The 25,330-nt window shown below is 39.9% G+C and overlaps 1 protein-coding gene across 1 annotated transcript in view; it reads right to left on the bottom strand.

Annotated features, from left to right (window-relative positions):
* The window catches only part of EYA4 (EYA transcriptional coactivator and phosphatase 4), a 221,427-nt gene that overhangs the window by 25,876 nt on the left and 170,221 nt on the right, over nucleotides 1-25,330 (bottom strand). The window contains exons 7-12 of the mRNA XM_084622652.1: nucleotides 22,938-23,080; nucleotides 22,661-22,804; nucleotides 21,418-21,497; nucleotides 20,986-21,169; nucleotides 9,004-9,140; nucleotides 7,219-7,302 (exon numbers count right to left, since the gene is read on the bottom strand). Of these exons, the coding sequence (XP_084478778.1) occupies nucleotides 7,219-7,302; nucleotides 9,004-9,140; nucleotides 20,986-21,169; nucleotides 21,418-21,497; nucleotides 22,661-22,804; nucleotides 22,938-23,080 (772 nt within the window). The remainder of the gene's footprint in view (nucleotides 1-7,218; nucleotides 7,303-9,003; nucleotides 9,141-20,985; nucleotides 21,170-21,417; nucleotides 21,498-22,660; nucleotides 22,805-22,937; nucleotides 23,081-25,330) is intronic.

Here is a 25,330-nt window from a genome sequence, read left to right as displayed (position 1 = left end):
GGAGATGGTATAGCGAGGGTAGTAACAAGTATCCTTGTACCTCTCAGCTAATGTGACTCAACTCTGACCTGGACAGACAATCACTGAGAGTGAGAGGATAGCGTGGTCTTCATGGGCCACTCTCTATTTTTGTGCTGTCTTCAGAGACTGCCATCAAAGGGTGATCATGAAGCGTTAATACTGGTGGTGATTTTTTGTGGTGTGAGCATTTGTCCTCTAAGATACCCCCAACTTGTTATCATATGCCATCAAAACAGCTCCCATGTTTCAATCACAAACAAGGCTGGCCAAATTTGAACCAGTTAACGCTAGGGTCCAACCAAATTCACGGCCATGAAAAACACGTTATGGACTGTGAAATCTGATTGCCCCCATAAAATCTGGCTATTGTAGGGGAGTGAGGCTCCTACCATGTGCCGGGCTCCAGCTGCTTGTCCCAGCTGTGCTGGGGAGGAATGGGACTTCCTTTTGCCTTGCCGGGGCCACTCCCAGGGCCAGGTCAGATGCACCTCTGGGAACTTCCCCCGGCTGCAGGAAGCTCTGAAGGCAGCGCACCCACAGAGCTTCCTGCAGCCAGGGGAGGTTTCCAGAGGTGGGTCTGACCTGGCCCTGGGAGTGGCTCCTGCAGGAAGTCCTGTTCCTTCCCAGCTTGGCAGGGACTAATGTACTGGTCTCCATCTGCAGTAGGAGCCCCCAGCTGGGACATCCCCAGCTTTGCCCTTCCCTGGCTCCGGGCTCAGCGTTCAGGTGTTAAAGGGGCCTTGGGCTGGTGGGGGAGAACCACAGCACCCCCCAACATGGGGCCCTGGGCAGTCGCCCAGCTGAAAGGCTGGCCCTACCTCCTACCCCAAGTAACAACCTCCCCATGCCCTGTGACCCCACTGCTCTCTGGCCACCCAGCTCTGAAGGTAGTGCCCGCCACCAGCAGCAGTGCAAAAGTAAGGGTGAAATCCCATGACCCCTTTTGGGGCAGGACCCCCATGGTTACAACACCATGAAACTTCAGATGTAAACATCTGAAACTGAGACTGACTCTTTAAAAAAATCCCAAGACTGTGAAATTGACCAAAATGGACTGTGAATTTGGTAGGGCCCCAACAATCATCAATCCCCTGAGCCCCTTGTACACTGAATAATAATAATAAAAAGGAGAGATTAACTGGAAACAACTAAAAGATGTAGGTAGATCAGAAAAATCAGAAAATTGTCGGAAAAAGCAGAATACATTTTGGCACTAGCTTACATCTGACTCAAATTGTCACAATACTTATCTACTTGATAAAGTTCCATACACTTTTACCATAGAGTAGAACATTGACTTTTCTTTTAAAATATACTGTCGGGTTTTGTCTGTTCAATTGTACTGTCACATTTTGCACTTATTTTTAAGGCTGTCGAAAACATCATCCTGAATTCTCAGTAACACACATTCAAGTTTGGAGAACTAAGACTTTCCCCTCTGCAGTGCCATGAAAGGCAGTCATTCCTTTTTACCAGCCTGAACTTTGACTTGTGGTATTTTTGGAACATCTTTGCCCTTTGGATTGACCTTAAAGAAATAAATGATTTTACCACGTTGGGTACAGCTTAATCAGCTCCAAAACAGTGAGAAATCCCTGGGACATTGTAGAAAGAAGAATACATATTGTTAATAAGAGAACAGGAATGTACCTCATAAAATGTAACAGATGATGACAGTCTCCTAAACACATGTCCTGTCACATCAACAAATCCTTATTTAAGAGTTTAGCATTGTAGAAAACTCTATGTGCCAACTGGTGCTCAGCTGCAAAAACCATCCTCAGCCACACAGGTCATAACCGAACAGCTCAGATACCAATGATCATAATTTGCTACTGCAGTAAATAATTAAAAATAGAAGTGTACTAATTTTATGGTGCATGAAGAGCATCAACAAAAGAGATGAGCAAAGTAACCTTACAAGCTGAGAGACAGACATGTTTAGATAACAAAAAATAATTAACTCTGGAAAGTCCAATAAAAAAAATCAGACAAAATCACTTAATTGTGACTTTGGGGATTTTTAATTAATATCTTGTAGCTCTGCACTGATCAGACTCTGACATACAAAGCCTCTCTTGCTTCAGGGGAAAACTGCAAGCTATTCTTTCAATTGGCTCCCTCCCCTGAAGAAGCAATTTGCCATATATTTTAATGAGACACTTACAATCTTGCTCATGTTAAAAAAATCTTCATTCAATGTGTCAGAGTTTGTTAATGCTACTACAGTATTATTTATATTACACCAGTCAGGGACAGTCTATATACTACTTAATCCTGGCTCAGCGCAGGAGACTGGGCTAGATGACCTATTGAGGTCCCTTTCAGGTCTAGATTTCTATGATTGCAGTCCCACTAGAAGCCCAAAATGAAATCAGGATCACCGTTCTTTTCTCCCTTAGGCTACTGCCTGTGGGAAAGGAGGGTGAGATTTAAAAGAAGAATTTTTTAATCTGCTGGTCCCTCTATGGCTGTGTACTGGCCTTGCATACAAACAGTTTGCCAGTCTGACTGTGACACTGAGCTAAGTCAGCTCTCCACTCTGTTCTGCATTTCCATTCACAGCCATAATTAGAGCAGTAAGGCCTAAAAGATAGATATTTTGTTTCTCCCAGGTCACAACAAGAAATAGGGCAAAGAGAAGGACAAGAGATGGCAGGTCTGTGTTTTGATGGGGAATAGTTGAGGGTGTGTATATATATCCATCTGTACATTCAGAGTGTCTGTATAAATGTTAGAATAGTAGAACAAAGGTGAAACCCTGGAAAATGGTCCATCTAAGTACCAGTATAATCCCAGAATTTCACACCTTGAAAATGCAATTTGACCACTCTGTTCACCATAAAACACTCTCTCCCTATTTATAGCAGCAGCATGCTACTCACTCACTAACATTTACAAAACCCTGAAAAACATATTGAGAGATCCTTATCCTTCTGTTTCATGTTATCGCATCTTTTCTCTTTTGGGAGAAAATTTATTTAATAAACAACATGACAACAAAATTTACAGAAAAAACATATTTACAAAAAGAGCTGAGAATCAGGGGACACAGGGTAAAGTACCCTGACAGTTTAAAGCCAGACATCACGGCACAGGTTGGGAGCTGCGCTTCCCCCAATACTAGGAGACAATAAAGGGGAAAGTGTAGGATTCACCGCTATGATTCTATACCAGTGGCTGTCTAAACTGGTCTTAAACCAACTTTGTGCCACTGGAGCAGCACAATCACAAGAAAGGATCAATGCCCAAGATGTTTTTTGAAACAATGAAGTATATCTAGATTTTAGGTACTTAGATTTTATGGTAATAGAGGCCATATATGTCCCTCATTATCTTTAATGTATTCACCCTCACACCTCTTCAAGGTAGGGATGATTATTCCCATTTTACAGATTGTGATCTGAGGCACAGTGAGGCTAAGTGATTTGGCCAAGGTTACACAGGAAGACTGTGTCAGGGCAAGGAATTGAACTGCAGTCTCATAAGTCTCATAACCACTGAACCATCCTTCCTCCATATAAAAAAAGAATATATGCAGCAACATATAAACTATCAGACAAGAATTTACTACATATTTGAGTCTCAATGATACATCATCATCCTAAATATGTTTACCATAATACTAGGAAGAAAACTACTCTAGAAAAGAAAGTATCTGCCATCTCTTAATTTACTCTGGGAATGACTCTGTATCCTTATGATTTTGATTTTACTATGTCTAGCAGTATGAAAACAGGATCTCTTTTATTTAAGAAATCCTCTCTCTTGGTTCATCATCACTTGAAATCTTGGATCCCGATTCTAATCTCAGTAGCATATATCAATTCATTTCACTTTCACTTGAGTTACTCCTGACCTATGGAAATAAATTCATAATCTCTATCTGATATCACAACTGGTTGCTGTAATTAGTCATTACCACATATTCTGGCCTTTGATGGGGAATAAATTGTAGGAGAAGATGAGTTTTTACAAAGCAGTGATGCTGTTTTCATCTAAATGTCCCTACAGATATGGGGGGGGGGGGAGGGAGAAAGAAAAAGAGAGAGAGAGGAAAAAAAACCCAAGAGAAGGAAACCAAGAAGATATCTCTGCACAGCTATCGCTAGAATAGTTTTCAAAGTTATCCAGAAAGGATTGATAGCTCTGTAACATATTTCAATTTAAAAAGCTTTGCAACAACAATGATAAAAAATTTCTTAATTGTTAATATCTGAGATGGAGAAAAAAAAAACTTCATCAGAATAGTTATACCATCCAAAAGGCCGCAAGCACACTTGGATTAAAATTACAAGTAACTGAATCATTGGGTCAAATATAGCAACTCCCATGAAGGTCAGTGGGCCCCATTCAATGGTGACAGAAATGATGTAAGTTGCATGTTTGGTCTGATTCTTCTCTCACTTACAGAGATATAAAAAAGGAGTAATTTTTGTTAAAGTGAATGGAATTATATTTTTTGTAAAAATAGCATTAGAAGAGTGTGTAGGATGTATGGTAATACAAGTGGCAAAACAGTACAACATGCACTGATTAGGCACAGTGAAGGTGTAAAACAAGTGTCATTTGTACCAGAGCTGAATAGCTAATCTTATTTTAGCATTCCAAAACTGAGCTGGTGAATTTCCATGACAGACAAAAAGGTACTAGCCCACCCTTTTCATAAACACCAGGAGAAACAACTACTTGCGTCTCCAAATACACATATCCGTGCACACTCTCCTGCAAACACCTCCACATGTGCATTAACACCAAACTCTCTTCCCTCCTTTTTTTTTCATTAACAGAAACATGCTTCACACCTGTTGCTTTTTCTCTCTCCCGCTTTCACACAGTCCCACACTTATTTCTTATACATGTAAGCAGTGTCAGGATGAGCTCCACCCTGACAACTGGTGGTGAGGTGTGGCAAGTTGTGGAAAAGAACTTCAGAGGCCAATCTCATTTGCATAGGCACACCCACCCCACCTAGAATGAGGCCATAGCTGCCCAAATGGTCACTTTGGCTGCTGTGGGATCCCCAGTGTCTCTGTTATTGGGGCAGGAAGAATAAATTGTTATTACCCTGATTATGGGAACTGTGCTTGAAACTGTACTTGGCCTTTTGTTATGATGGAGGGACTCACCATCAACTAAGTAGCACTTGCTAGGCAAGGGTCATGGGTTCCAAAACTCTGTGAATGGAGAGAGGTTGGGGACAAGAATTAATACATGGTGGCATGGGCCCCACGGTGAGGGCCTTACATGCTAATTGCACTTCCTCCTCTCTCCACTGTGGAATATCAGAGCTCATTTTGATTTCATTAGAAGTCTAGTTGCAGGCTGCTGAGCTCACTTTGGGCTGACAGTGCACCAGCACTGAGGCTCCCCTACTACAAGCTGAATTCACCAAAGAGCAGAACTGACTAAGAGCTGAAATCACTGAGCGTTGTGTTAAGTAGTGGGGGACCCTGAAGATATATTGTGGAGCAGTTTGCAGGACGGCTGGAGTGCCTTGTGGACCAGCTGGTGGAGCAGTTCGTAGGACGGCGGGAGCTGCTGGTGGGACGCAGAGCAGTTTGTGGACCGGCTGGTGGAGCAGTTCGTGGGACGGCGGGAGAGGCTTGTGGGCCACGGAGCGGAGCGGAGCTGAACGAAGGAGTTTGTGGGGCGGCTGGCGGAGCGGAGCGGAGTGAAGGCCTATAGAGCTGTGGGGCGGTCAGCTTCATATCATGTAAGGTGCCTCTTACCCCCGTCCCATCTCCACCCAGGTTGGGAGGTAAAGCTCCGCAGATAAACTTTCGAACTCTGGGGCTGCCCTGACCAGGGACAGAGACTTTTGGGTCATTGGACTTTTGGGACTTTGGGTGATTTGGGGTTGCTGGACTCAAGAACCAAAGGGAAAGGGGCATGCCCCAATTTGCTTGGGGTGGGTTTTTTTTGCTCATGGGTTGTGTTATGAATCCTGTTGGTGGTGTTTCCCCATCATAATGCCATATTGTTTCTCTCTGTTATTAAAAAACTTTTTGCTACACTCAGACTATGTGCTTGCGAGAGGGGAAGTATTGCCTCTTGGAGGCGCCCAGCGGGGGTGGTATATATTTGTCCCAGGTCACTGGGTGGGGGCTTGAGCCGGTTTGCATTGTGTTATTGGAATGGATCCCCTAGATATTGAACCCGGCCCTTGTTGCTGCCAACTCTGACGGGCAGAAGGGTTACATACACACCACATAACCATGCCACCCTGTAATTCATGGACTTGTCTATCTTCTCAGCTGCCACCCCCACCCAAATCATCAGCATTCATTCTGCCATCAGCCCTGCCAATGTCAGTGTAGCAAAAACCCTGGAGAAAATCTGTATAAAATGTAGTTTGCACATGTTCCTTGCTCAGTAGGTGAGGAAATTCCTGTTGCTAGTACTTCTGGGTTGCTTCTCCCTCTCTCCCCTTTCACTGCTGGCTGCTCATTGCTCCCTGTTCTGGGCTTCTTCTCCAGCCACCTTTGGATTTCTCAGTGGCAGACAGGGGAGTAGTTGTGTACAATGAAAGCAATAACTGATTCGCAGCAGAGGGTGTTTCAGCCATTGTTGGCCTTGGTGTTGGCCTTGCCCAATGCAACAGCCATCCAAGAACACCAGCAACTCACCAGGAAGGCTGAGGTGTTAGAGAGTACATCGTAAACCCAGAGCCTCCACCCTAAAGCGGAAGGTTAGACAGGTCTGCCTCCCACCCATTTACTCTGACTTAACATTTTCCTTTCCCTGCAAATTCATCAGTTCTGTTTCCTTTTTCATCATCCAGTTTACTCATTCCTTTTCCCTGCCCTGCTTCCAAATTCACCAGTTATTTCCCCTTTCCCCCCAAATCTAGTACCCATTTGCAACAGCTTTTCACAGCTGCACCAGAAACCTCAGCATCTCTCCCTCAATGAAGCCTCTTCCTTACAGCTATAGCACCTACCTCAGAAACTCTACCTCTATTGGATCTCACATCTTACCTAAGGGTAGGCACCTCATCTGTCCCCTTGGCTGCTCCGTTTGGGTAAATCACAACTTCTGTACCTCAGTTTCCTAGTCAGTTTCCCACCTCCCTCCCTCACAAGGGCATATGAATGTTAATTAAGTTTTGTAAGGCACACTGAAGATGAAAAGCACAGTAAAAATGCCAAGTGTATCAGTAGTCTGAATCTATTATTGAATTAATGAGTCACATACTTTGCCATATTTTTGTGCATAGGATCCTGTAAGCAGTGAATGGAAAACGATGATAGTTTCATCCAAATCCCAAACAAATACACGCTGAAAACAGAAATGGAGACAAAATCAGTATGTAATCAGGAAATAAGATTTATGATCCAAAATCAAATCAGTCATGTCCTGTGCTTTAAAAAGCCCTTAAATGAGTAGGTTATTCTGAAAATCAGCCTTAAAATAATAAAATATACCTTAAAATAATCTATAAAAACACAGAGGACATTAAGCCTTTCAATACTTTCCAATCTTTTAATTACTCTATAACCTTTACAAGGTTTCATATATGTCACATACTATAGAATCTTTTTCTGGTCCATAAAAGATATTATTTCATCCACTTTGTCTCTCTTAACATACTACAGATGTCAGTAAACTTTGGGTCAATTACTTTGTTGTAAAGAGCTATTAATTTAAGGATAAATTCTACTCTCAGATTCTTATGTGCAACTCATACTGATTTCAGTCTGTTCCTCCAACAGAGATAATATCAACTCCTGGTGCTAGCTCTACATGCCACAAGTACTATTATGCCACAGTAATTCACACAGAATAAGGAATTTAAATAATATTTTTGGACAAAATGTCTTATTTTAACTTTTTATTTTGTTTTCATTTTTAAGGGAAATTTCTTAGTGTTGGTAAGAGGCTGTTTTTTTCTGAAATTCACCAGTGAAAAAGAAACTAAGGAAAGGAAAATGGAAATCTTCCCATAAATGTAAAAAATTACAACTGCTTAATTTAAAAAAAAATAGTTTGTGGGAAACTACAAAAAAATCAAAGACAGTTTGGCCAAAATCAGGATAAAATTCCTCACCCTCTGTACAAAAAGCTATGGCATCTGAGATTGATGCAAAGTGATACGGTCAACCCTGTCCCTCCAGAAGAGATGCAGGGGCAGGAACAGCCAAGTGATAACAAAGTTGACTTCTGGTGATATATGTGGAGATATGCACTACACGCACAGGGGGTGGAGCAGTCCAATGATATTAGCACAGAGCGCCAGTATCACAGTGGGAGAAGGCACATCACACAAATGTGCAGAACAATTCTCTGATCCCAGTGCTGGAATATACCAGGCACGCAATGAGTGTTGTTCTTCTGTCACACTGTCAGAACAGTGCTAAAACAGGGTTAACAAGAATATAATCACTCCACTGCTGGGACACTTGTGTTTTAAAACGTCATCTTGTACATTACGCAGATATATTCCTTTGCTATGGCCTTGCTCTCTCAAATAGTGGAGCATAACTACTAAATGACACTACCTACAGGGGTAAAGTTAAAGTAGTCCATAAGTGTTTGCAGGATTAGGGCCAAACATGGATGTCTCATATTTATGCATTCCTTTTTGTAATGCATATTTTTACACTGAATATGTAGATAACCGGATTGATACATCTGAATTTTCTTATTTTTAAAAAGAAAATTAAATAATACACAAAATAGAAGTTAATCAGAAAAAATATGAACAAAGAAACCTTAAATTGTTTTGTAGACCTATTCCACATTAAATTGGAAGAGACAATATGCACGTATGTATTATGTTGACACTTATCTTACGTTCAGTGTATTCAGGTATACATTGTATCTGCCCCATATTGTATACATTTAAAGTAACTACTAGAAATCTAGTACTTTCAATTAATGATTCATATGGTTCATGCCATTTTTTAAAATCTGTTTCCGCTGCTTTAATTTGCTGAATCTACCTTCAGTTTACCATTCATCAGTTATCAGAGGGCATACCTCCAAGTCACTGTCCGGAGGGGGTGATGGATTATTCTTCCGCCCTCTACCCCGAGACTTTGACCCAGAACTCCGACATGTTCTCTCATCAAGATCTTTGATTGGTGTTGAGGGGCTCTGTACTGTGTCAAACTCCCCTAAAAATACAAAAATCCATGGAAAAAGGTCAGTGTTTAATTTTTAAAGAAGGTATAAAAGCTTTAAAAATGTCTCTCTACACAGATTAAATGCCAACCCAAACACAAGATATGCACATGCTATAAACATAAAATGCAGAAGAGCGGTTCTCAATTTCAGTTTTATGTAACAGGAAACTGCAGATATCACAAATACATTCTGATTTTACCAAAGACAAACTTCAATAAATCTCCTGAGAAATGGAGAGCGGGTTTAAATGCACTAATATGCACATATATATAAAAAAGTGAGGCATCAAAGTAAGCTGTCTGAAATACCATACTAATGGTCATGTCATGATTTTTTTTTTTAAATTTAAGGTGAGAATATCTCATTTCCTATGTTAGGAGGTCAGCTAGAGAGATTTCAACATCCTCTATTGCTGTGAAGACTCAACGTCAACTCCCCTCCGCACCAGCAGGAGACCCACCATCCTTATCCCTAAATATGGAGGACATCCTAAATACTCCTGCAGACATCAGAATCCCCAACCACCTCCTCCTTTCTGACAGATCAACAGCCTAATCTCCTTATCCACCTCCCTACTCTCCCATGCTACCAGCTCTATGCCAGGTTATCCCTCTACTTTCTCAGCCTGATTTCCCCATTGTAATCCACCTTACCACTGCTGGTCACAAACACAGGCGGCAGTCAACCAAGAGCTGTGAGCAGGATAAGGAAGTTCACATTGGGAAGGTTGGATGGGGAAAGAGAATGGAGCTACCTAGGAGGGATTGTTTGAGACTTGCTCCACCCCAACTCCCAGTAACCAGAAATCCTCCTTCCTTCCAAGCACTCTCTCCTAGTGCACCTCCAGAAATTTCTGGTGACGTATCTAAGGACTAGCTAATTAAGCGAGTTTCCTAAGTGTGAAAAGACATGAATCCTCCCCCTTTGTCTGCTTTAATAATGATTTCATGACTATTTCACAACAGCAATGGAGTACAGCTATACCTGACATCTTCCAAAGTGTTCAGTGAACTGATTCAAGGGTGCCATCCAATTTTTCTAATCTGTTGGGTTCTATGCTGCTGCATTACAGATGGTTCTTTAAAATATATTGAAGGATGGTGTCAGGACAAAACTATCTGTTCTACCTTGTATTTAGCTGTGACACTCTGAGTACCTTTCCCAGACCTGAAGAAGAGCTCTGTGGACCTCGAAAGCTTGTCACTTTCATCAACAGAAGCTGGACCAGTAAGCGCTATTACCTCACCCACTGTGGGGAAACACTATGAAACACTTTTCAGTCTGGATGATTGAAACAAAGAGAGAGTTGGCTTTGGGAGGCCTAAATCAAGGGTGACTTAGTGTGGGCAGCATCAATTCTTTATTAATTATTAGTATTAGTATTACCATAGCACTTAGGAGTGGATCTGGACCCCATTGTACTTTAAATGTTATACAAACACAGATCAAAAAGATGGTCCCTCCCCCCACAGAATTTATAATCAAGCCAAATCGCTCAATATTAAGGAATGTATACATTCAATTGGCAATTCTTTCCTTTTTCTTCCTGATTTTCTTTTCTAAGAACATTTTTATTAGGGTCACAAGTGAATAATATAGACCATTTGCACCTACATGTATAAAATGCCAAGAGAAAGAACAGGTCACACAGGTCAAACTAAGAACATTTTAAAGTTTACATACACAAAGGCAAACCATTTAAAAAGCTGTAGTCAAACCACAGTAACTCAATAACATGTACGTATTGAGGTTAAACACACAACTTGAACTCTGCCCCCATCACTGTCCACACAGCAATCAAAATCAGAAAAAAACTTTGTCTCAAAATTGGCCAGTCAATGACCCTACACTATACAGTCATACATATGTACATACTGAGATATTAATATCTTTACAGACTATTAAAAAGATGAAGGAAGTATCCAATGGCAGCCAGTCTAGGCTTGATTCTGACAAAGAGTTATTTTTTGTGGTTATTAATCTGAAGGTAGAAAGATAGGTAGAAGGTAATCTGGGCAAAAGTGATCATGAAATGATAGATTTCATGATTCTAAGGAAAAAAGAGGTAAAAGCACCACAATAAGGACAATGGACTTCAAAAAAGCAGACTTTAACAAACTCAGAGCACTGGTAGGTAAGGTCCCATGAAAAGAAAATCTAATGGAAAAAGGAGTTCGGGAGAATTGGCAGATTCTCAAAGAGACAAAATTAAAGGCACAAGAGCAAACTCTCCCAATGATAAGGAAAGATAGGAAGACCAGTAAGAGGCCAATATGCCTTTATCAGGAGTTCTTTAATGATGTGAAAATCAAAAAGGAATCCTACAAAGAGTGGAAGCATGAATATAATTGCTAAGGATGAATACAAAAGAATAGTGAAGGCATGTAGGGAAAAACTTAGAAAGGCTAAAGCACAAAATGAGTTACACCTAACAAGGAACATAACAGGCATTAAGAAGGGGTTCTATAAGTACATTAAGGACAAGAGAAAGATAAAGGAAAATTTAAGTACATTATTTAGCAGCAGGGAAGGAGAGCTATAGGATGACATCAAGAAGGCTGAGGCGTGAAAAACCTATTTTGTTTCAGTCTTCACTAAAAAGGTAGGTTGTGACCAAATGCTTAAGACAATATTAACAACAAGGGGGAAGAAACGCAGACCAGAATAGATTAACAGATTAACAGAACAGATTAAAAATATGTAGATAATAGGACTGTCAAGCGATTAAAAATTAATCATGATTAATTGCACTGTTAAACAATAGAATATAATGTATATACATATTTTTGGATGTTTTCCATATTTTCAAATATATTTCAATTACAACACAGAATACAAAGTGTACAGTGCTCACTTTATGTTTATTTTTTATTATAAATATTTGCACTGTAAAAATAAAAAACAGTATTTTTCAATTCACTTAATACAAGTACTGTAATAAAATCTCTATCATGAAAGTTGAACTTACAAATGTAGAGTTATGTACAAAAAATAACTGCATTCAAAAATAAAACAATGTAAAACTTTAGAGCCTACAAACCCACTTCTTGTTCAGCCAATCGCTCAAACAAGTCTGTTTACATTTGCAGGAGATAATCCTGCCCGCTTCTTGTTCACAATGTCACCTGAAAGTGAGAACAGGAATTCTCATGGCACTGTTGTAGCCGGTGTTGCAAGACATTTACGTGCCAGATGCACTAAAGATTCATATATCCCTTCATGTTTCAACCACCATTCCATAGGACATGCGTCCATGCTAATGAAGGCTTCTGCTCGATAATGATCCAAAGCAGTGCAGACCAACGTATGTTCATTTTCATCATCTGAGTCAGATGTTACCAGCAGAAGGTGGATTTTCTTTTTTGGTGGTTTGGGTTCTGTAGTTTCCGCATCGGAGTGTTGCTCTTTTAAAACTTCTGAAAGCATTCTCCACGCCTCATCCCTCTCAGATTTTGGAAGGCACTTCAGATTCTTAAATCTTGGGTCGGGTGCTGTAGCTATCTTTAGAAATCTCACACTGGTACCTTCTTTGCGTTTTGTCAAATCTGCAGTGAAAGTGTTCTTAAAACGAACGACATGCTGGGTCATCATCTGAGACTGCTATAACATGAAATATATGGCAGAATGTGGGTAAAACACAGAGCAGAAGACATACAATTGTCCCCCAAGGAGTTCAGTCACAAATTTAATTAACGCATACTTTTTTTAACGAGCATCATCAGCATGGAAGCATGTCCTCTGGAAGGATGGCCAAAGTATGAATGTTTAGCATATCTAGCATGTAAATACCTTGCAATGCCGGCTACAAAAGTATCATGTGAATGTCTGTTCTCACTTTCACATGACATTGTAAATAAGAAGCGAGCAGATTATTTCCCGTAAATGTAAACAAACTTGTTTCTCTTAATGATTGGTTGCACAAGAAATAGGACTCAGTGGACTTGTAGGCGCTAAAGTTTTACACTGTTTTGTTGTTGAGTGCAGTTATGTAACAAAAAAATTCTACATTTGTAAGTTTTCAGAGTAACAGCCGTGTTAGTCTGTTGTGCTTTATGATAAAAAGATTGCACTATACTACTTGTGTGAGGTGAACTGAAAAATACTATTTCTTTAATCATTTTTACAGTGCAAATATTTGTAATAAAAGTAATATAAAGTGAACAATGTACACTTTGTATTCTGTGCTGTAACTGAAATCAATATATTTGAAAATGTAGAAAAACATCCAAAAATATTTAATACATTTCAATTGGTATTCTATTGTTTAACAGTGTGATTAAAACTGCGATTAATCACAATGAATTTTTTTTGAGTTAATTGTGTAACTGCAATTAATCGATAGCCCTAGTAGATAAATTAGATGTATTTAAGTTAGCAGGGCCTGCCACAATTCACCCTAAGTTACTTAAGGAGCTAGCTGAAGCAATTTCTGAACCATTAGTCATTATCTTTGAGAACTCATGGAGGATAGATGAGGTCCCAAAGGTCTAGAGAAGGGAAAACATAGTACCTATCTTTAAAAGGGGGGAACAGAGAGGACCCAGGGAATTACAGACACTTGGTTGAGTGAATTTACACATTTCTAGTAAAAAATAATTATTTTTATTGCCATTAAGTAAATCATTTAGTTCATTTTTCCTCTTAGTCAACACTGTGCCAACGGTTGTTAAATAAGTAAAATGGAACAATGAGGAGTGCCTTCAAAGTTTTTATTATGTCCTGATTAGAATAAAATACTGTTTGTCATGTGCGGGAATTAAAAGAATTCCAAACTTTCTTAAAATCTATGAAGCTACTTACAGCCCACACAAGTGATAATGGCACAATTATGATCTGATACAGATCTTCAATTATACACAACTGAAGAGATGGAAATCTATCTGTGCATATATGGCATGAGTTTCTAGTGAAAAGTAATTATGTATTTACCTATTTTCCAATAATTTGCTGTAGTGGCTGCACAATCATTTCATGCAAAACAGCACCTATTCCACACATTTCTTTCTTTGCCCCACATAAGATAAAAACAAAATTATATCCAAGTCTAGCTTTTTTGTTTTATTGCTTCCCCAGCAAAATAGCCCAACAGGTGAACTAAGCAGCAAGTAGTTTGTAAACACTGATTCTTACCAAAAACATCGAACAAAAATTAAAGTACAATACTGATAACTTTTGAAAGCCCTAGAAAATAAGTTTTATTCAAAGTGTTTCTTTATACCATTCAGTAATCCATGTCTCTGTATTTAGTTTAATATTTTATTCTACATGCATACATACTACCTATGATAATGTCTTCAGAGCAAATTTCTATATAGATGTAACCAGCAGAGGTCTATAGAAATTAAATAGGGCTATACAGCATTTATTCTAAATACCTAATTAATAGAAAAATACTTTCTATAAGCTTTAAAACCATCCTATGAAACTGTATAGAAAAGTCACGTCTACTACATTCACAGGAGGGCTGCATTACACACAAATGACAAAGCTGCATATGTACCCTCAGGAAGATTGGGGGGTGGGGGGCAACAGGGACAGACTTATAGAGGCAGGAAAACAGAGCTAAAATTTGACCTAGTATAAACTTTCAAAAGTGCCTAAATGAGTTAGGAGTCTAATATCCATTTTCAAACATGACTTAGGAGTCTAAATTCAACTGACTTTCAATGAGGCTTATATTTCCAAATGCATAAATCACTTTTCAAAACGGGTCTTAGATACCCCTAAATTACTGAGGGCCAGATTTTAAAGGCATTTAGGCACCTATCTGCATCTCTATAAATACCAGCACCTAAATTAATACCTTTATTAATCTGGTCCTTAGGCACTTTTGAAAATTTTACCCCAAATCTAAAATTGTTATAATTTGCTGAGGAATGATAGGGAAATTAAACAGAAATAAATCACTTCTGCTTAATCATGACTCTGTAGTATTCTTGCTTTGCTGTTGCAGAATTAGTCAGGAGAGGGAGTTCTGATTAATTAACCAACTCTATTCCCTGAGTGATGAAGTGAGCTGTAGCTCTCGAAAGCTTACGCTCAAATAAATTTGTTAGTCTCTAAGGTGCCACAAGTACTCCTTTTCTTTTTGCTAATATCAGTAAAGGCACTAAAGGTAATGGGGAAGTAAATAAGGTCAAGGAGTATTGGCTTGTCCTCCATAAGAGAGAGAAGAAAATATGTTTGGTTAAATGAAGAAGTACAAAATGACAACTCGAAATTGGATTCCTTGCACAACCAGAACTTCCACTGATTTCAACAAGAGTTCTGAATATGTGTCTTATAGAAGGGGACCCTTTTAAAGGGAAATGTTATTTACTAGCTCTTCCATGACTACATAAAAAACAGACTAAAAGAAAAAAACCCAAATTTCTGGCCTGAACCTTTTAATTATTTCCAACACATGAGAAAATTTAATATATATGAAAAATGTAATGTTTTATAAAATAAAGATTAAATTACAAAGTAACATATTAAAGCATTTGTTCCCAATTATTCAATTTACTTAATTCTTCCAAATATTAAACAAATCTTTCTAAATCTTCTATGAAAGTTCCTAAAAGCTGAAGTAAACAACTGAATGCTATTTACAATTTCCATTTAACATTAATTATTACCAGTTGCCCCAGGCTTCTTTTTGGACCAACACTGTACATGATTGCATAATTATCCATAAATCAGTACTGTAACTAATCACTGTACCTTGTAAGTTCTGGGTATTTAGAGCCAACTTTATTTCATTAAACTAATCTCTAAATCAGAATGACCAGCTGTCTCTTACTTGAATGCAAGGCATGCTTCTATTTTAGAACTGCAGAAGTCAGTAGTGCATGGGTTTTTGAACAACTGTATGCTTAATTTGCTGGATTTGCTTTTTACAAACAGCAGGCTCATCCATATTAAAGGGGGAACTTATTTTTTTTTAATCCTTAAATGGCTTCAGAAAACTTAAACTTAAAAAAACTGACCAAAATACAGATCTCTGGTGTAGTAAGAATGTGTCTCAAATCTGACAGAAATTAAATGCAAACTGTTCATACACAGAAGGACCCAAAAATGTGTGTACTTATTTAGAGATTGGGAAGTCCTAGTGCAGTTCACTGAAGTTAGAAATATTAATTGCAATGCGTGAAATTCTTTCCTTTTTTCCTACATTCAACACATAGCTAAGGATCCTGTTTGGGAAACTTCATTCACTGGCAAGTGAGAGTATGGCTACAATAAAGTGACAGGAAAGCGTTAAGCATGAACATGGTATGGCCTATAATTGCAGACATAGTGATACTCAGGTACTGGTGTATCCCTGCCACTGAACCTGCCACAACTGAACTGAGTAAGAGCACAGTTGTTGCAAAGGGCCCTCCGGGAGGGAAGACCCAGGCATACACACAAATCTAGTGAAAATTCCAATGTGTGCTGCTTCTGAATAGGCTAGTGTGCACAAGGAAAGTCAGCGCAGACTGATTCGTGCACATGCTTATTCCTTCCTGTGCAGAGGCAAGCCCTAGCACCATTATCCCAGTATATCAGCAGCAGGTTCACTATGCCCTTTCCCCATGCACCAGGTGAAGCAGTAACCAGAAGCTCTTTTCAGTTGCTACCTCTGAGCCACGATGTCCCTAGTGCAGGGATCAGCAACCTTTGGCATGTGGCCCGTCAGGGAAAGCCGCGGGAGGGCGGGGACAGTTTGTTTACCTGCAGCATCCGCGGGTTCGGTTGATCGCAGCTCCCACTGGCCGTGGTTTGCCATTCCAGGCCAATGGGGTTGCAGGAAACGGCGGCCAGCACATCCCTTAGCCTGCGCTGTTTCTTGCAGCCCCCATTGGCCTGGAACGGCAAACTGTGGCCAGTGGGAGCAGCGATCGGCCGAACCTGCGGACACTGCAGGTAAACAAACCATCCCAGCCTGCCAAACCCCCTTTCCCTGACAGGCTGCATGCCAAAGGTTGCTGATCCCTGGACTAAGCATTCAAAATGCTGCACTCCATTTATGCAAGTGTATTTTTAAAGTAACACACAAGAACACAGGCATGCAATGTATTTTCAAAATGGGTGTTGCACTGTGCACATAGTGTCGCATGACTCATTCAGCACTTCACAGAAATGGGAAGTGCATGGGCAGAGGTACAAGTTCAGATGCATAAACTATTTAAAAGGGAGATTTCAGAGTAGCAGCCGTGTTAGTCTGTATTCGCAAAAAAAAAAAGGAGTACTTGTGGCACCTTAGAGACTAACCACTTTATCTGAGCATAAGCTTTCGTGAGCTACAGCTCACTTCATCGGATGCATGCTTAAATACAGAAAATACAGAAGATGTTTGTTTTTATACACACAAATCATGAAAAAATGTGTGTTTATCACTACAAAAGGTTTTTCTCTCCCCCCACCCCACTCTCCTGCTGGTAATAGCTTATCTATTAGCTATTACCAGCAAGAGAGTGGGGTGGGAGGAGAGAAAACCTTTTGTAGTGATAAACACCCATTTTTTTCATGGTCTGTGTGTATAAAAACATCTGTATTTTCCACAGTATGCATCCGATGAAGTGAGCTGTAGCTCACGAAAGCTTATGTTCAAATAAATTGGTTAGTCCCTAAGGTGCCACAAGTACTCCTTTTCTTTTTAAAAGGGAGACATACTCATGTGTTTAACCATAAAAACCTTTCTTACTATTTCACTATACTTACACACTCATAGTTTTCCGTTATTTAGCTTGTATAAAGTTCCCTTCTATAGTACATTGAATACAGATTCTAAAACACTATCATAAGAGATTCTGTACATACAGTATGCTAACAGATCACTTCTAAGAAGCACAGCTACAAGATGAGATAATGTGCAAACCTACTCACTACAAAATATTTTTAAGTGTGTAGGAAATATAAAGTGTCCTGAAGCATGTAGAGTTCTCAAAACATAATTTTATGAGTATTCATTACATTCTTTCAGCATACAACAGAATCTTTTAAATGATATGTGGAGCAACATCTACAGTGAATGTTCATTCCTCAAGTGTTCTAATTTCAGTTGATTACAACATAATTTTACCTTTCTGTCTTCAATTTGGCAGGTTTGTTCTGAGTCCAGGAGTTAATATTTTTTTTAAGCTTGTGCCAAAATGGTTCTGCTACTTTCAAGAACCAAGGGAGTGAACAAAATATACTTTCCTATTTTATATAAACACACACTTTCCAAAAAAAATTCAGCCTGAGGCAGACACCTGGCATGGGAAATTTCAGCCCATACAATTAAAGTTATAAGTAACTGAAAAAAAGGTCTTGTAATGGGAAATGTCAGGCAATCTCAACTGTAGGTAATGCTGCCAGATCTGTGTATAATTTTTTGCACAACCTTAACTCCTCCCCTTCTGCTTATTCATTATTATTAATATAATACTGCATATTTTTGAAAGACCCCCATGTCATTCAGTTCACTCCCTAGAAAGAGAATGAAACAGCTTTGTGTAGTGAATTGGTCTGGGGTCCAGTGCACCCCTTCTGCATTCAGGGACTGATCCGAAACTCATTAAAGGCAATGACAGTTTTCCCAGGACTTCAATAGGTTTTGGATCGGGTCCACACTGCAGAAATTGTATAGTGTATGATGAATGAAGCAGGGTTCCCTGGAAGACAAATAAAGCTCATGTGGCACTAGACAGAGACCTTGGAGATTGGGGTCCTTCACTGTCTCTCTCATAGACTTTGTATGTGAGCTTGAGCAAGCCACTTAATCTCTCTGTACCATAGTCTCACATTTGTAAAATGAGGATAATACTTCTTGATTTTGCAAGGATCAATTCATTAACCTCTGTGAGATGCTCACCTACTAATGTAATGAGCATCACAGAAAAGTCTACAAAGAAGGAAACGCAATTGTTATGGGCAGCAGTGTTTGGATAGTGTGCAGTGTAGGAAGCAGGCGTGGAGCTATAAGATGAATGATGGGGATAACAAGAAAAACTGAACAGTTGCCTCATTCACAGAGCAATGTTCACCTCATGCACTGAATGAGATGGGGTCCTGTAAAGTTTAGCATGATCATATAATAAAATACTGTAATGCTTTATGCCCAAGGGCACATAATTGGTCAGGCAAACTTAATTTTGTCTTGTCCTGGCTTCTGAGTGCTTTACTTTGCAACTGTAACTCTCTTAATATAATTTAAATAGATTGATACGAATACCTGATAACTCTATTGTGACTTGCTGAATTTTGTGAATTAGCAATATGGCATGCACATTAATAAGTGCTTGTCTAAATAAAGAAACAACTGTAGTTTGGTTTTAATTATTTATGATAATACTTCACAATATACTGTACTAGTAAATATGCTGTAATAAGGGAGGCAGTGTGACTTAGTGGATAGAGCACTGGACTGGCTCTGGAGATGTAGATTCTATTCCTGGCTCTACCACTGGCTTCCTGGGTGACCTTCAACCAGTCACTTCACTTCTCTGTGCCTCGGGCCTGGTCTACACTACAGTGTTAGGTCAATACAAGCTGCCTTAATTATGTCAGTGTACACACTACAGCCTTGTTCCTGCCTATGTAAGTGCCCTACAACACCAACATCATAACTCCACCTCCACCAGAGGTGTAGGGCTTATGTTGGTGTATTTAGGGCAATGCAGTGACCCTGTAGACACTGCATTACCTACATCTATTGGCTATCATTCTCGTCAATTTCATGGAGCTGTGAAATTGACAAGAAAGCGGGCTCTGGGCTTCCCCGCTGAGCCACTCAGGCTCCTGGCTCAGGCTGCCACCCAGGCTCCCTGCTCCCCGCAGTGAGCCCTATTGCTCCCCAAGATCCTGGCTTTCCACTCCAGCCCGGCTGCCACCCAGGGTCCCCGGGCTCTTGGCTCCCCGCTGGGAGCATAGCAGCTGACTGGACTCCAGGTGCAGATCTCCCCACCAGGAGCCTGGCTGCCCCCTGGGGTCTCGGCTCCCCACTGGGAGCACAGCTGTGCAGAGGGGAGAGCTCTGCACCCAGACTCCAGTTGGCTGCGGTACTGCTGATGGAGAGAAGCAGGACTCCCAGTGGGGAGATCTGTGCCCAGTGTCTGGTCAGCTGCCCCATTCCCGGTGGGGAACAGGGAGCCAAGAGGGGAGGGGCAGCCCAGTGGGATGCCAGGCTACTAGCAAGGAGCTGTGCAGAGCTGACAGCCCTGGCTCTCCGCCCCCTGCATTGCCCCTTTTAAGTTGGTGGAAACACATGCATCACCAACAGAAGAAGGGCAGTGTGGATAAGAATCACCACAGTAATTACTGCAGTGGCTGTAAGTCGACCTAACCTAGGTTAACTTAAGTGTATAGTGTAGACATGCCCTAAGTTTCCCCATCTGTAAAATAGGGATTCTGATACTAGCCTCCTTTGTAAAACACTTTGAGATCTATGGACGAAGATCTAGGTACTATTATTATTAGGTGTCAGTAACACAAGATCTCAGACCCATTCTGTTACTAAATCTTTGCTGAGAGCTGAAGTGGGATTGCCTTTCTGAGTGTGAATTAGAGAGGTCCTGCTACGGCACAGCAGTTTCGGACACTCAAAGATGCATACTTGATTGTTGTGTCTTTTCTCATTCCCACAATGATACATATATCAGTTTGCCAAAATTACCTGGCTGCGGTTTAATATATAACCTGAATATACATTATTTTTTAATATCTCATGATTGTTTCCATAATCATTTTTTTTTCTTTTAGAGACACTGAGCTGAGTATAAAAGTTCATGCTTATCCCCATTTGGTTCAAAATTACCTATGTTGAAAAATTACCCAATTCTGCTTTCACGCATCTAAACTGATGGGATCAAATACACAAAAGTTTTTCACCTGGATGAAGATCTGTACCTGGTTGACTATTCAGGCCAGGGAGAGATTCCTGTAGCTGATAGGTTGATGATGAGGAAGACGTGCCATCAGTTGTGTTGTTTGAGGTCATATATGCTCCATATGTTGATGCTGAATAATACTGTGCATATTGGTTTTGGCCAAAAGCTGTATAGGATGGATAATCCTGGAAAAAGTAAAGGCAATTTATTAAGTGAACCCATTTCTTTATCGTGTATTTTAAATGAAGAGGTTGATCAAATTTTCTCATGAAGATTGCAGTATTTGGTTAGATATTAAAGTACCCTGCTGTCCTATTAAAGATTCAATCACAATAGTTCTGTTTTAACCTAAATTGGTCAAATTATGCAATTGCCTGATCACTTAAAATATTTTCTTATTCTGTTGCACATATAAAAGTGTTGATATTCATACCTGTTGTGAACTACTGAAGTTTGTAGAATTTGAGACTGAATTATTTGCATAAATAGTAGATGAGGGTGTAAAACTAGAACCTAAAGATAAAGGAAATAATTTGTTATAAGAACCTATTTGTGTATTCAAAAGAAAATTTTTCATATTACAACACAGACAAATCAGAAGCACAAATAACTGAGATTCTGACTTTAAAATATAAAAATTTCTAATGAATGCTCAACAGAAATGAAAAACTGCTTCCAGATTTATTTTTCCCTTTTAATATTGTTCATGGAAACTTGGAGAATATGTGGTTGTGTTCAAGAAAACCTCTTCACACTTACTACAGTGCCTCAACCACTCCCTTGTTTCTTTTCTCTTGTTCTTTCTCTCATTATGTATATTCATTGCTTAGTTCACCTTCACTTGCAACCATCCAGTCTCAGCATAAAACAGCTCAAGTCCCTTCTCCCGCGCAGGTAAAAGGGAGGCTTGAACCAAGGATTTTTCACATCCTAGATGAATACCCTATCCACTGGGTTAAGAACTGAAGGAAGCAGGCCTCCTTTTCCCACTGTTTTCTGTAAGCTCGTCTATAGGCAGGCAAGCTAGTTAGGAGGAAGAATGCCTACCTTCTCTGGTTTCTGCATCACTCTGGGGCTTAGGCAGCTGCATGTTTGGAATGGGGCTGCAATGCACATGCTGAAAGGCAGAAACCTAGATGCCAAGGGAACTTTTAATGCAACAAAAATGTAAAGTGCCAAGTGAGTTTAGGCATCTACAGGGTGTAGTGGCAGCTGAGCGGGGATTTTGTGAAGCCTAGTGGGACCTGATTCTGGGATTTAGGCACCTCAAGTGGCAGTCAGGGGCCTAAGTCCTTTTGTGAATCTAGCCCCTAGTTCCTATTGATTTCAATGGGAATTAAGTGACTAACCTGCTTGGGCTCTTTTGAAAATTTCACTAGGTGCCTATCTGCATCTTTAAGCCTTTAAATACTGGCCCTTGGTCTTTTGATAACTGTTTCTTATGAAGAAATGCACATCATAATGCTACATTAAAAGATAATACCATGCATGAAGTCAAATGATATCAGCCTGCATATACATTTCACTTATTTTAATGTGACATAGGCACCTAAATACCTTTGAACATCTGAACCTAAAGGCCTACTTCAGATATTCCTACTCACACTGAGCAATACCTCACTCATGAGTAGTGCCTCTGAAATGAAAGATGGAAAATGACGATGGTGGTTACTGACCTGGCATTTGGTAAGAATATGGTGTTTGGCCTGGCTGTGGTGTGGAAAACCCCGGACTGTAACTGAGGCACCCACTCTGCAGTGGTGACTGTGTTTGCGAAAGCCCGCTTTCCGTCTTGATGCCTGGCAACATTACACCCAAGTCTGTGTGAGAAATTAATTTTCAACCGATTCTTTAAAATATTTTCTTGCAGATGGGGAGAAAAGTAAAGAATGTTCATATTGACAGTCAATCTTACTTCTAGCTAAGAAGGAATAACAATGAGAAGCAAAATACCATAAGCAGGTAAACTGTAAGGCTGTCCAGTCTGTGAGTAGGCTGTATAGACTGCAGGCTGTTGCATTCCTGAATACTGGGTCTGTCCGGAATATGCAGACATTGTTTGAGCTGCTGGTGTAGAAAGAATGTGTGGATAGGGCCTAAATATTAGGAAAAATAGCATTACTGTGGCAACAGATGTTCAAGCAATAAAAGAAAAAGGTTTCAAGAAGTAAATAAACAGTTTTGTCAACAATTACTCTTCTAGAATCCAGTCTAACCTTACTGAAGTAAATGAAGACTCTCTGGGTCACATTCTCTGGTGCAGCATGGATGTTTTGTACCATATCACCAGCATGATATAACCTTAAAGCTGCTGTATCCAACCCCAGGTGGATCATCCCACTGTCAACATAGCTCTATAGGGATTCTGCACCCCGCCCCCCTTTGAAGCAATGAGCATCTGGCATAAGTCAATCAGAGATGCCCTCAGGCTGCTCAAACCCAGTGAAGGAGAACTGCCCTAGACACCGTGGCAGCAGGATCAGAGAAGTACAAACATGAGCGCCAAGATACACAAACTTGTACTGTGTGCAGTTCAGTTGTAGCTGAGGATCTGGCCCTCTGACTTCAATGGGAGATGGATCGAGCCCATATAGAGTGGCATTGAAAATGCCTACAGTAATACTTTAACAACAAGATGGGCTTCCAACATTTGGAAAATTTGGGTTACAGAAAAAGAATGGAAATAAAAGTGATCTTTTGTTTGTGAATAAAATCAGGTTTAAAAATTTTACCCTTCAGAGTTGCAAAAATGTATTCAGAAATATTTGTCTTGGAATGTTTAATAAGTCAAATAAGATTTTATGGACCAAGAGTGATCAAACACACTCTGAAGAATTATTGTAACTGAAACCTAGCCATTAAAAGCTGTGACTAAATAGCAAATACTAATTTGTTTTGCTTTTTTTTCCTAATTACTTCAGCATAGTTGGAAGCAGTTGCTATCAGAAAAAGATTACACTTTAATTTAGATGCCAAAAATTATTATAGTAAATAAAAAATTCAATAAGACCTTGTAATATACTTGGCCAAGAATATCTGATGCACTGTTAGCCAAATCCACTTGTAAGTGAAATAAGAAAGACTACACTTAGTTCATTGTTGTTTGCAGTGTTGTTGTAGTTGCCTGAAGAAGAGCTCTATGTAAGCTCAAACGCGTGTGTCTTTCACCAACAGAAGTCTGTCCAATAAAAGATATTACCTCATTCACCTTGTCTTGCTAATATGCAGTGTTGTTGTAGCCGTGTTGGTCACGGGATATTAAAGAGTCTCTCTAATATGCAGAGTTCAGACATTTACTTGTCATCTTATTACATATTTGTTACATCATAATGTGAATACAAATTTACCAAAACAAAGTAGCTTAAGAAAGCATAACCTGGTAATGTTTCAGTGTTTTCATTTTAGAAACATAATGCCAAATTTTCAAACATAGCCTCCTACCCGGCCTTGTCAAGTATGCAGAAGCAAACAAACTTCATACAGCAATCAGGAACATGTGTGCACAAAACTGGTAGTGCCACATGCAAATGAGTACTCCCATGCACTACAGTGCTGCCAACTCTAGTGATTTTATCTCAAATCTCACAATATTTGGTGTTTTGTTAAAGTCCCAGCTCTTTGAAGGGGAGGGGTAGCTCAGTGGTTTGAGCATTGGCCTGCTAAACCCAGGGTTGTGAGTTCAATCCTTGAGGGGCCATTTAGGGATTTGGGGCAAAAATTGGGGAGTGGTTCTGCTTTGAGCAGGGGGTTGGACTAGATGACCTCCTGAGGTCCCTTCCAACCCTGAGATTCTACGAAGTCATGTGACTACACGAGAATCTCAATTTTAAGTGGCGGAAGGGAGTAAGTATCTAGCCCTTATAGTTGCAGAGAAAAGCTTGAAACATGACTCCTACTGGTTTAAGGACCAGAATGTAAATAAAAAGAATCCAACATACTTCTGCAGTGCCTCATTCATGATTTTTTGAATGCTTGGCAATACTGACTATGGAACGTGTACGTATAGAGAGTTCTCCTTGTTTAATGCACTGGTACTTATGCATTCAAGTACTCATTTTGCACATACAACTGTGTTTTTTTCCCTATCAAGTGCCTGTTTCCATGTGTTTAAGCATATTATGTCAGCACAACTTACGTGCCTACATTTGAAAACTTGACCACTGGGGTTCAATCTTGCCCTTACATGTGTGTGCAAAATCAATTATATATGTTGTGCAACAATAAATAACTGCACATCTAAGAGCCAGATCAAGGTCTTCACCAACTGTGAGAGAGAAAAAAAATAGAGAAATGATGCTAATGGGGATCAGTATCAAGTCTTAAATTCTTAACTATGTAGCTATTTG

Source organism: Lepidochelys olivacea (genome assembly GCF_965140295.1).
Source record: "Lepidochelys olivacea isolate rLepOli2 genome assembly, chromosome: 3".
Taxonomy (NCBI): domain Eukaryota; kingdom Metazoa; phylum Chordata; order Testudines; family Cheloniidae; genus Lepidochelys; species Lepidochelys olivacea.
Note: the sequence above shows the minus strand (reverse complement) of the source record. Positions and strands in the feature narration are given on the sequence as shown.